Consider the following 11848-nt stretch of genomic DNA (forward strand, 5'->3'; position numbering starts at 1 on the left):
ATTCGTTAGTTTTTCAATTATTAATTATTTGGAGTTTTATACTTCCATTCACATTTCTAGCGATATGATTTTGTTCCACCACTCTAGTACGATCTTGTCCATAACAAATAATGACAGTATGATTAGAGGGATGCAGGTTTGACAGACAGATTATGACAGATTATCGCGCGATATGGCTAAGCATTGTAAAGAGCTGCATTGAAAAATATCGCGAGTGAGTATTTCGCATGCGATTAAAAGCCTGCATTGTAAAGGAAGCATTCCCAAGCTTTTGCTGCGAAAAATTACGAATTCACGGTACACTGACAGTTGCCTCTGCCTACATCAGAAAGTTGGAACAAGTCGATCAAGATGGGTGCAACAAGATATGACAAACTTTGCTCAGCTTCACATCGATGGAACGATGTAAGCAATATTCAAGCTTGCGGCAGGATAGTAAATAATTTTCTGAATTTCTGTTTATACTTTACTGAATTTTCTAACATTGAATTGTATGAAGTTCAAGATATACTTGAACTCACATTTGTGAGTAATATGAATTTGATGCACCAATCTCGTACAACTTGTTTTCGTTGTAAGGACGATAGTTTGACAGATTCGCATGATTTTGTAAAGGCTGATTTAGACCAAGGCGCCTAGAAGTATATACTAAGGTGGGCCAACTTGCTAAAACCACTCTTCAGCCATCTTGGAAGTCTACTGTGTTTTGTTTGTAAACAAAACACAATACGCTATTGCCGAAGCTCGCTCGTGATCAGTCTGTCTCTTTCACGCTACAAGCAAATAATTCCCCTTCTACTTTCTTCCGTGCTGTTTTCATATACCGCTCCCCTAACCAAGTTAGTGACGAAACGGCCTCACCTAGTACCATAGACCCGTCTTGATTTAGACGATGCCAGTCAGCGCTCTAGTTGAAGTATCCAGTGAACAGAGAACAGACACTCTGTTCAAGTTACTTGTACCAGTAACGAACAAGTAATTGGCCTCTAACTTGAACAGAGTGTCTGTTCTCTATTTACTGGATACTTCAACTAGAGCGCTGACTGGCATAGTCTAAATCAGCCTTAATTCAATGTGAATGACTTTAGCGAAAACATTTCGCAAGGACTAATTTCTCAAGTGAAAAATTCGCTCATTCTGAAGCAAGCTTAAGGCAAGGCGCAAATTGAGACGCATATAGCGCGAGTAACTTGGCGCGATATAGCACCTGTTTTTGTGGCTAATGAAAGGTGAAGGTGGAAGCTAGCCACAAATGGCTGCCACAATGGCGCTCATTTCTATCATCTCCCTCCCTCACCCCTCGCCCGAAAATCAATAGTTTTGCGAAACAGTGTGAAGAAAATGATCGTTTTCGCACACTTCCCATCAAGTAATATCAACCAAACTCTAATCGATTACTCACAAGATATTAAATTTTCACTTGCTGTCGCACTGTATAGTGAAAAACGTCGGAAAACTCGAGCAAGTGCTCTGAAAGTTAAATTTTCATTTTTCAATCTTCGGCAATGGTTTTGTTTGTATTGGTGAAAGCATCGTTATTTTTTCGACACTGATGCCAGACAACATCATCGAAACAGCTATAAAAACCACTCAATAAAATGTTGTTCCTGAGTCATAGCGTTTCATGTCATGAAAATCAATAGAATAAAATTGTGTTGATTGATATCAATTATTATTTTTACGTTTAATGGGTATATAATGTAAGTTTTAGCAACATTAACATTGGGTAAGAAAATTGTATTGCAGAGCTCGGAACACTGCCACGGCTGCCTATGCTTTCAAAAACAGTAAACGGAAAAGTATTACATTCAATCAAAATGCCTCGGCCAACGAAGAGAAGGGTTAAGGCTCTCCAACGTGAATATGTGAAAACAATACGATCAAGGAAGGAAAATATAGAGGAATTATCAACATCGAGTTACTATGCGGAAGAAGTTGTTAATACCAAAAGAGCCCCCATTTCGCATGTGTTATAAATTTGCTCATGCTACACTCGCGTATAATCAGAATTTTACTTCATATGCAAATGCACCTTCTATATATATTTATATTTGCAATTGTTCATCAGAACATATCGTTCATACATTTTACTTTAGTATTGAATTGTAATTCTTTTCAAATGTATTCAAAGACTCGTGTCAATGAAGCGCCACACAGTCTGATAAGTGAATTAATCTATTTACGTTTGCTTTGCTCTTCTCTCACAAACACTATTACCCCATTTTTACACGTGGGTTTACCTATACTACTACAATGGCTAGCTTCCACCTTCACCTGAAAACAGATAGAACGGCGCAAATTGGCCAGATGACGCGAGATGGTGGAGCACTCGTGAGACACGACTCGCGCGACGCTGTGGCTGAACCACAGTTTCTCGTGCTGGTCATGCCGGTTGTGGTAGTTGTGTTGGTGAACAATCATATAGCGCCGTGGGTTTGACACTGGATGGCTGTACTGATCGGGTGATTGTGTTAGTAAATAAATATATCGCGCAACTCTGTGTTAATCAGTCATTGTATGCGAGTGGCATGTTATTTACACCAAACCGCGACTCAATATGCGCTCCACCACGCTACGTTTGTGGCACGTATGAGTCGTGTTGGTAGTCTCACGTTCGCTTACGAGCGCTATACGCTTCTCAATTTGCGCCTAGCCTAACAATTCAATCGCGAGAGGGAAAATGGAAGGTGGGAAGTTTTTTTAAATCTGTGACGTCACAGATTTTGTTAATGTATGTTACTTTTCTTTGAATAGTCCAATACATAGGAAAAGTGTTGTTTTTTTTTCAATTCATTTATTTGTAAGGCTCAATCGCATAAGCTTTGCGGAGCCGCTAATTCAAGTTTAGTTTATACAAAGTTTCAACTAATTGCTATGTTTAGTAGGATTCGACCGAATACTCGCGGTTTACTCGAGGTTAAAAGGGCAACAATTTCTGTGGGACAGGACAGGTTAAGGATTAGGATAAGGAGTACCGTTGTCTCAACAGAGGGTTTCCACACGCACTGTAGCATTGTGCATAATGACCAGGGATATCATCTGGTGTTCGACTAACTGTCGAGGGTGGGCGACGGTGAGATGAGGGTACAAGACAAACAAACTAATAACGAAAAAGAAAAACACAACAGCATTAAATTTTTATACTAGACCGTTTCACAAACATATAGATCAGCTGCATATAGCAGATGTCGCGAGTTCCCAACACGTCTCTAACAGGAACATAGGGTTGTCTTCCTTGGGCCTCAAGGGCATTCAAAAGGTACTCTCTGGCTGCGTAATTATCCGTACATTGCCAAACTGCGTGATCGATGTCATCGTAACCGTTTCCACACCGACAGACATTGCTTTGAACAAGATTTATTCTGTGGAGATGCACATCTAGCGAGTAGTGGTTGGACATAAGTCTACTCATTACACGAATGAAGTCACGACTTACGTCCAAACCTTTGAACCACGCTCTCGAAGAAACATTTGGAATAATTGAATATAACCACCGCCCAAGACTTCCAGTGTCCCAATCGATTTGCCAACTCAAGAGAGAACTCTGACGTAGTAATTGGAAAAATTCATCGTATGAAATCTGTCTATCAAACAATTCGCCTTCCTGGGCACCCACCTTTGCGAGAGTGTCGGCTTTCTCATTGCCAGGAATTGAGCAATGAGAGGGGACCCATACAAAGGTTATCTTATAAGATCTTTCGATCAGTGCACTCATCTGCTGCCTCACTTTTATGAGGAAATAAGATGGGTGCCTACTAGTTTTCATCGACTGGAGAGCCTCAAGCGAGCTGAGACTATCCGAGAAAATGAAGTAATGGTCTGCAGGCTTGTTGGAGATCATCCCCAATGCGAAGGCGATTGCTGCCAGCTCAGCAACATAACGGTGTTCGTGACTCCGCATTTCACCAGTATTCTGAGAGAAAGTTCCCAGAATCGGTTCTGTAGAGGAGTTACTCCTGCCAAAAACTCGAGACTCATGTTATGCGTTGAGTGCATACAGCCGAGAGCTATACGCAGACAATGATATTGAATTCGTTCCAATTTTAGAAGGTGACTTTTAGCTGCTGAGAGAAAGCAGAAAGAGCCATACTCCAGAATAGATCGAATAGTTGTTTTATAAAGCGTTATGAGATCTCCCGGATGAGCTCCCCACCACGTGCCGCAAATCGAGCGGAGAAAGTTGACCCTCTTTTGACATTTTTGCTTCAAATACGTAATGTGGGTATTCCAAGTGCATTTTGAATCAAACCAGACACCAAGGTACTTGAAAGTCAATGATTGGGTAATGCTTCTGCCCAAAAGCTTAAGTTGCAATTGGGCTGGGAACCGCTTTCGAGTAAACACTACCAGTTCTGTTTTCTGCGGCGAGAATTTGATCCCTAAGTTCCTTGCCCAAGATGACAAGTTATCTAGGGAATTTTGCAATGGTCTTTGCAAGTTTTCGGCATAGGGACCTCTGACGGAAACCACACCATCATCTGCAAGTTGTCTTAGCGTGCATTGTTCTGCCAAACAAAGGTCAATATCTTTTACATAAAAATTATAAAGAAGGGGGTGTAGGAGATGTGACGAAGACAATTGAGGAAATTATTGAATCATAAAAAGACGGGTGGGTAATGTCGGGGACATAACCGGAGTGACGTAGGACTATACAACGGGGACAGCTTATTCTAAATATATATTTTAAATATGTTGTTTTATTGTCTTCTCCTACGTGAATACCTACCTCTCTACCTGAAATATGGATTAGCTTACTGTTTACTCTTTATGAACATGTTGGGAGTTCTGAAATGAACCTTTTGGTTGTGTTTTTGCGTTTTTTTTTGTAAAAAATTTCTCATTTTTTTCTCACTGTCTTATATTTGATTCTTGATTTTTTTTCCGAAGGCTTTGTACTCATTAAATGTTCAACGCCGGGCATTTTTCGGCGTATGCACATATCGTACAATCAAAATGATGGCTGTGATAAGGAATGCATAGGTGGTCGTCAGTTCATTGAGCACATTACCGTACCTTAAACTGTGGTTTCGGAGACGAATGAATTGTAATATTTGTAGTCTCCGCAAACAAAATAAATAAAAATGAAAAGAACTGAGGTTTTGGAGACGAACTCTACAATCTGTCGAGGAATAGACGAGCTATAAACGTTCTGAAAAATCAATGTGAATACAGGGACGGATGACCTTCCAATTTAAACCCTTTAAAATAAGAACAGAGTAGCAGGAAATGCATAGCTCATCTTATTGCTCCTTAGTTATGTTTCTATACAATGCAGATGTAACGTCAGTCAATTTTCAACATCAGTTATCAACTAAAGAAAGCAGTTCTTGCTACCGAGAAAATTCGTTAATGCCATCCTGCATACAATGTGTTGTAATTTGGAGCCACTTTTAATTCGGAGACCATGTATGGGTTTGTGAAAACTGAATGATCAATTTAAAAGACCTCAACCACCAATAAGTTCAAAAACAAGCATAAACAAAATAATTCAGTTCATATTATATGTCATATTATGTCACTTTAGAATGCATTGGTATTGTGAATAACTTTTAATAACTTTTCTTTGAATGGCTTAATGGCCATGAAAGGCGCCGTGTTTTACGGTGGCTGATTTTGCCACCAAAGCAGTCTGTATAAACAAACATTTTCCTTCTTCTACCTGCTGCCGTTTTGAGATTGCGTTTGCCACTCGCTGAAACTGATTGTTGCCATCGAACCGAATGTGCTCTGTTCTGTAGGCGGGTTTTCTTATTGTCGTGAGCAGCTTTGCAAGCCAACTCGAGCACTCCGGCGGCCGAAATTCTATAACCGCTATTAGGTATGCTGGTGCTCCGGCACCAATCTGTTGATGCGATGTGCTGTGAAACGATGCCACACAACCACACTGATTTACGGTTTGAAAGAGAATGATATATTTTTCAGCGGATCCGCGCGTTTTGTACTTTAGCGGTACACGCTCACAGGATAGAGACAAATCAGCAGACTCAGCCAAAGGGGAGAGTCCAACGAGACGAACGAATGAGCGTTAAAAGGGAGCGATGGCAAAAAAATATATTCATTACGATTTGTTCGCTCGTTGGATTCACATGCAGGTGTTTCTAACAAACACGAAGGCACCGAAGACTAGTGGAATAGTGGAAAAGCCGCCAAAAAGTTCGGCACGGCGCAGAAGAATATCTCGGAAACCGACAAGAAGAAGGAGAAGGAAGCAAACGCTAAAAAGGGTCCTTTTCAGGTCCACAAAATCATCTTTAATCTAAAGAGTTTATTGTTTTGTTATCACTCGATATCTCCATCTTGTTCGGTTAAACCTTCCTGTTTAGCGAGTGCGTTTGCCACTCGCCACAGTTGGAAAATTTCTTCTCATCCAGCTTGGGACATGTTGTACTGTAAATTACATTTAATGCGACTTGCCGAAGCACCACTCAGTGTCGCATTGGAGATGATTTTAACCTGTAATTGAACATTTGCGATGACAGTGGTACAGCTTTCACAGTTTGAAAATTTCTTCCCATCCAGCTTGGGACATGTTGGGTCATAATTTGGACCCCCATAGAGTTTACAAAAATCCAATTAGCTAATTATCGAACTAAAATTACTGTACTTTCAATCTGGAAGCAATTTAAGAATTGGTGAAAATTGAATAATCGAGAAAGTCCCCAACCATCAATAAGCTCAGCACAACTGCAAAATTCTCATACTCTTCATATCCTGGCAAACAAATTATGAAAAAACAATTTGTGTTTTATTATTATTTTGGATAATATTTTAGAATGTCTTGAACTGTATTTCGTAAACTCTTTTTTGAAAGGTTTAATGGCCCTGATAAGCGCCGTGTTTTATGGAATGGTTCCAATTTAGAAAACTTTGTACTCGTGGTTTTGAAAAAAAAACATTTCGAACGCCATCGATGCTGCCTTGTTCTGGATTTGCCACCAAAGCAGTTTGTATGAAGAACAAACTTTTATCTTCTGCTCGTCACTCGCTGAAACTGCCTATTCTTGTCTAGATGTCCACCGAACCGAATGTGGTCTGTTCTGAATGCGGATTTTCTTATCGTCGCGAACAGCTTTGCCAGCCAACTCGATCACTTCGGCGGCCGAAACTATATAACGCCGACTAGGTGGACTGGAGCACTGGTACTAACGCGCTCGGCATAGGGATTTTGCCTTTCCCTTCACTTTTCCTCCTTTGTCATGTCCAGACATGGCTGCTTGCGTTGGTTTGTTGATATGTTGTGATGCGAAACGATGTGGTGTATGATTTGGATGAGAATGATCGTTACGGCAGCGGAGCGGGGATTTTTAAGCTGACTGGCTGGCTCGAGAATTACGCATGTGTGAGACTGCGACCAATGTTTCGTTCATTTTTTTCTTTTACCTTTCCAATCGTGGTTCATTCTATTTCGCTACTGCTCTGGTTGCCCGTTTTGGTCGGTTCGATTTGAGGAGCACAAAATGGACCAATCAAAAATGGGCACATAGTGAATTTTGACTATGCTTGATATTTCACAATTATTCAATTATTTATCTCAAGAAAAATGAAATGTTATTCGTTATGATAGATGCGTAGATATATTTCCTATCAATTGATGCAAAAACCTTTGCGATCTGTTGAGAAATGCTCGAGTTATAAGCGTTCCAAATCTTGCATTTTTACCTACTTGTTCAGTGCCTAGATTTTCATTTCACCCCCTATATCTTCCGGTTAGACGTAGTCCTACGTCAAAAAAGAAATAAATATGCAAACAATATAATCTGTATAAAAAAATAAAATAAAGAATCGACTATAAAATTCTTATGTTTCATCTGCCCCATGTATCTGTGATCTATGGTACACATTGGACATTTGCGCAAGTAAATTTTTGGCAAGCAAGACGTGGAACAATCCTTCATAAACACGGAGAGGGAAATAATATAAGAGCGAAACGAAAAAACTCTCCAATTTGTCTCTGTTCGTACCAGCGTTGCCAAATGACTTTTACAATAATCAGGATGCAAGAGAAGTAAAAACTAGAAAAATTAGGAGCATTGGCACCATTGGCCTGAAAGATACTCGGATAGCACTAGTTCGACGGAACTTCATTCTCTCGAGTAAAGTGTTGAAGAACGGTCGCAAGTTGTCGGTTCGGTCGGACGTTTGGCAGGATGGCAAAGAGGGAACACGACAATGGCGCTGTCGGTAGCAGTTTTTCTAGGTGAGTATAATGTGGAAAATGGAAACGGAATACAGAAGGAAACCGTTACAAGCATATTCATTGAAAATTGCTTGATTGTGGGGCGAAAGATCTTTCTTTCGTCGCCCATGGAAGTCGTGGGATGGGTCATACCCATCGGCCATGCAATTGAATAACGGAAAATGTCGGCCATGTTGAAATCATGGGACATGTTATTTCATTAGAATCGTGGGACGAAAAATTTATTCGTCGGCCATGCAAAATGTAATCGTGGGACAAATCGTCGGCCATGTAAATCGTGGGACAATTCGTCGGCCATGTAAATCGTGGGATGATTCGTCGGCCATGTAAATCGTGGGACGACTCGTCGGCCATGTAAATCGTGGGACGATTCGTCGGCCATATAAATCGTGGGACGATTCGTCGGCCATGTGAATCGTGGGACAATCCGTCGGCCATGTAAATCGTGGGACGATTCGTCGGCCATGTAAATCGTGGGACGATTCGTCGGCCATGTAAATCGTGGGATAGGTACTCCTATCGGCCATGTGAGAGAATAATGTAAAATCTAAAATGATAAATCGAGAGACAAATCAAATTTTGTTGTGATAACATTGCAAAATAATTGATTTGATATGAAAAATTTCGTGATATCCTTCGTTTTTTTTACAGCGGAAAACGTTTGAAGAGGTCGACTAAAATGAAACAACAGATCGAGACTCTATCAGAAGATTTGACGGAGCAACAAGCAATTAATAACTCCTTGCTTGAGAAGCTTAAACGGGCTCTTAAACAAAAGAAATCTTTGAGGAACAGGTTATCAACAGTTGAGAAAAAACAATCAGAAGAATTCATGGGCGATTTCGATGAATACGCGGGCCCTTCTAGTACGAGATATTCATCACAAGGACCTGAAGAATCCCGCTTCATGGCTTCGATGGCACAGTTGTCTATATCTTCAGTCAACGTTCCTGAATGCAAACCATCAGAGGAGGATGACGAAATACATCGACATGCATATGAGGCGTGGAAGGATTTGCTTCTTGACACTATGAAGCTGGCCGGTATCAACGACGAACATACTCAGTTCATGGTTTTTAAAGTAAAGGCAGGTCAACGTTTGCTAGACATATTCAGGAACACAAAATCTAGTGACGATACTCCAGATTCTTCAATGTATCCATTTTCGAATGCCCTATATCGATTGAAGTCCTACTTCGGTTCTGGCTCTGATGTCATGCTCCAACGGCGCAAATTGGCATTGATGATGCAAAAAACCAAACGAATCAGATCTTAAGTTCATTACAAGAGTCGGAGCAACGGCCCGTTTATGCGAGTTCAACGAAGGTAAAGAATTCGAAGAAATAGTTAACGCGATAGCACAACATGCTAGATGTAAGGACGTACGATCATCAGCTTTAAAAATGTTGAATCGAGGAGCTACTTTCACCGATCTGGTAGATAAAGTTCGTGAATTGGAAGCGATTCGTCTTAACGAAGAATTTGTATGCCAGGGATATATGAAACAGAAAACGGCAGTTCTTGCCCCGATATCGACGAATCGTTTTATACCAGGAAATCAAAAGAAAAAGTATGATAATAAACATGAATATGGAGCTATATCATATCAGCGAAGTTTTGTTCTAGGAACCAAATGGGTGATTGGCGTGCAATACGAAATCGAAATACTGCGAATAAATTCGGTGCCATCCGTGCTGAGAAATGCTGGAGATGCAACAGCTACTCGCATGCAGCATCTGTTTGCAACGCGGCGAATAAGGAGTGCAGAAACTGCGGACGCGTGGGACATATACAACGTGCTTGTCGTGATTCTGTTGTATCTCCTAACGAACTGTCTAATCGTAGAACTATAACACCGAAAAAGGATCCAAACAAAATTGCGGTCGTCGAAAAAATTGATAACGATGCGGATAAAGAAGAACATGTGAGTGAACCAGATGATAAATGAATCGATTTTGTTTTGCATTGAAACTTTTATATAAAAATTATCAGAAATTGAATAAATTGAATTTGTTGAACTAGTTAACGTCTGTGCAATCAGCTATAGTTTATATTGCCTCCTTTCGATTACTTGATTTTAATCATGATGTATATTTGCACAGGTTACAATTGAACACTCTTCCCGAAAATCTCAAACCACTATCGCAATGAAAAACACCTCTGTGGATGATGGAATTATCGCTGCGAAAGTTGCCGGCATGGAATGCCAGTTCCTTATAGACTCCGGAGCACAAGTCAATACATTTGTTGAAGAAGACTTTCAAAAGTTGATTAACGAACCATTATATGTGAGTGGTGTACATAATTTGATATACAGGAGTGATATCCCGTTAAGGGGGTATGCGTCCAAAGGTAAAACAAAAAAGATGGATATTTCATACGATGTTTTATTGAAAAACATTTTCGTTCATAACAGGTCAAATAATGGTATCTGCAACGTTTGAAGCTGTGCTGTATATTTCTGATGATAGACCTTCATTACTGGAGAAATACTTCGTAGTAAAGGAATCAAGGTCACTGCTAAGCAGACAGACAGCTATCAAGTATAGTGTCTTACAACTCGGACTGAAGGTTCCTCTATCATCGGGCTTGCATGGAAAACAAGTGCGCCTTCTAGCAGGGGAAATTGCATCAATTCAAGCTGAACAACTATTCCCCAAGTTTAATATTCCTCATGTTAGAATCAATTATGATAGATCTAAGCCACCATGTAGGAACATTTTCACAAATATCCCTTGTGCAATGAAGGCATTAGTCGAGCGTAGGTTGCAGCAGTTAGTTTCTTCGGGTATCATCGAGCCAGTATCGGAAGGAATGGATGTTTCTTTCTGCTCCTCAATGCTTGTCGTTCCAAAAGGCAAGGAAGATATTAGATTAGTTATTGACTTACGAGGTCCAAATCGTTATATTTTGAGAACACCATTCAATATGCCAACGTTGGAGAAAATTCTCGTCGAGCTAAATGGAGCTTGCTGGTTTTCAACAATCGATATTGCGCACGCGTTTTACCACATAGAGTTGGAGGAAAATTGTCGCCATCTGACGAATTTCTTCACAGAATTTGGTATGTTTCGTTGTGTCAGACTTCCTTTCGGGCTCTGCAATGCACCAGATATCTTCCAAGAGGTTTTACAACGACAAATTCTTGGCAACTGTCCTGGAGTTAAGAACTACCTCGATGATATTTTAGTATACGGGAAATCCAAGGAAGAACACGATATTAACCTTTTAGATATGACGATAAATTTATTTACAATATATTTCAGTAGTGTAGAGGCGGGGGATAATGTAGGAGATGTGACGAAGACAATTGAGGAAATTATTGAATGATAAAAAAAAGAAATAAATATGCAAACAATATAATCTGTATAAAAAAATAAAATAAAGAATCGACTATAAAATTCTTATGTTTCATCTGTCCCATGTATCTGTGATCTATGGTACACATTGGACATTTGCGCAAGTAAATTTTTGGCAAGCAAGACGTGGAACAATCCTTCATAAACACGGAGAGGGAAATAATATAAGAGCGAAACAAAAAAACTCTCCAATTTGTCTCTGTTCGTACCAGCGTTGCCAAATGACTTTTACAATAATCAGGATGCAAGAGAAGTAAAAACTAGAAAAATTAGGAGCATTGGCACCATTGGT

The 11848-nt window shown here is 40.1% G+C and overlaps 1 protein-coding gene across 1 annotated transcript; it reads left to right on the forward strand.

The window, feature by feature from the left end:
- Window positions 1-8074: 8074 nt before the first annotated feature.
- Window positions 8075-11547, forward strand: LOC129768907 (uncharacterized). Its single transcript, XM_055770850.1, has 5 exons — window positions 8075-8197; window positions 8849-9767; window positions 9824-10121; window positions 10300-10549; window positions 10614-11547. Exons 2-5 carry the CDS (start codon window positions 9601-9603, stop codon window positions 11525-11527), a joined length of 1629 nt encoding a protein of 542 aa, XP_055626825.1. The 5' UTR covers window positions 8075-8197; window positions 8849-9600; the 3' UTR covers window positions 11528-11547.
- Window positions 11548-11848: the final 301 nt, after the last annotated feature.

The sequence above is a fragment of the Toxorhynchites rutilus genome, chromosome 2 (genome assembly GCF_029784135.1).
Source record: "Toxorhynchites rutilus septentrionalis strain SRP chromosome 2, ASM2978413v1, whole genome shotgun sequence".
NCBI lineage: Eukaryota > Metazoa > Arthropoda > Insecta > Diptera > Culicidae > Toxorhynchites > Toxorhynchites rutilus.

What these genes read in the sequence shown, in the direction of transcription:
- LOC129768907 (XM_055770850.1), top strand. Translation starts at nt 9,601, where the DNA reads ATGTTGAATCGAGGAGCTACTTTCACCGATCTGGTAGATAAAGTTCGT. An exon ending in CCAGGAAATCAAAAGAAAAA is followed by an intron (nt 9,768 to 9,823) that starts GTATGATAATAA and finishes GTTTTGTTCTAG; the next exon opens with GAACCAAATGGGTGATTGGC. An exon ending in AAGGGGGTATGCGTCCAAAG is followed by an intron (nt 10,550 to 10,613) that starts GTAAAACAAAAA and finishes CGTTCATAACAG; the next exon opens with GTCAAATAATGGTATCTGCA.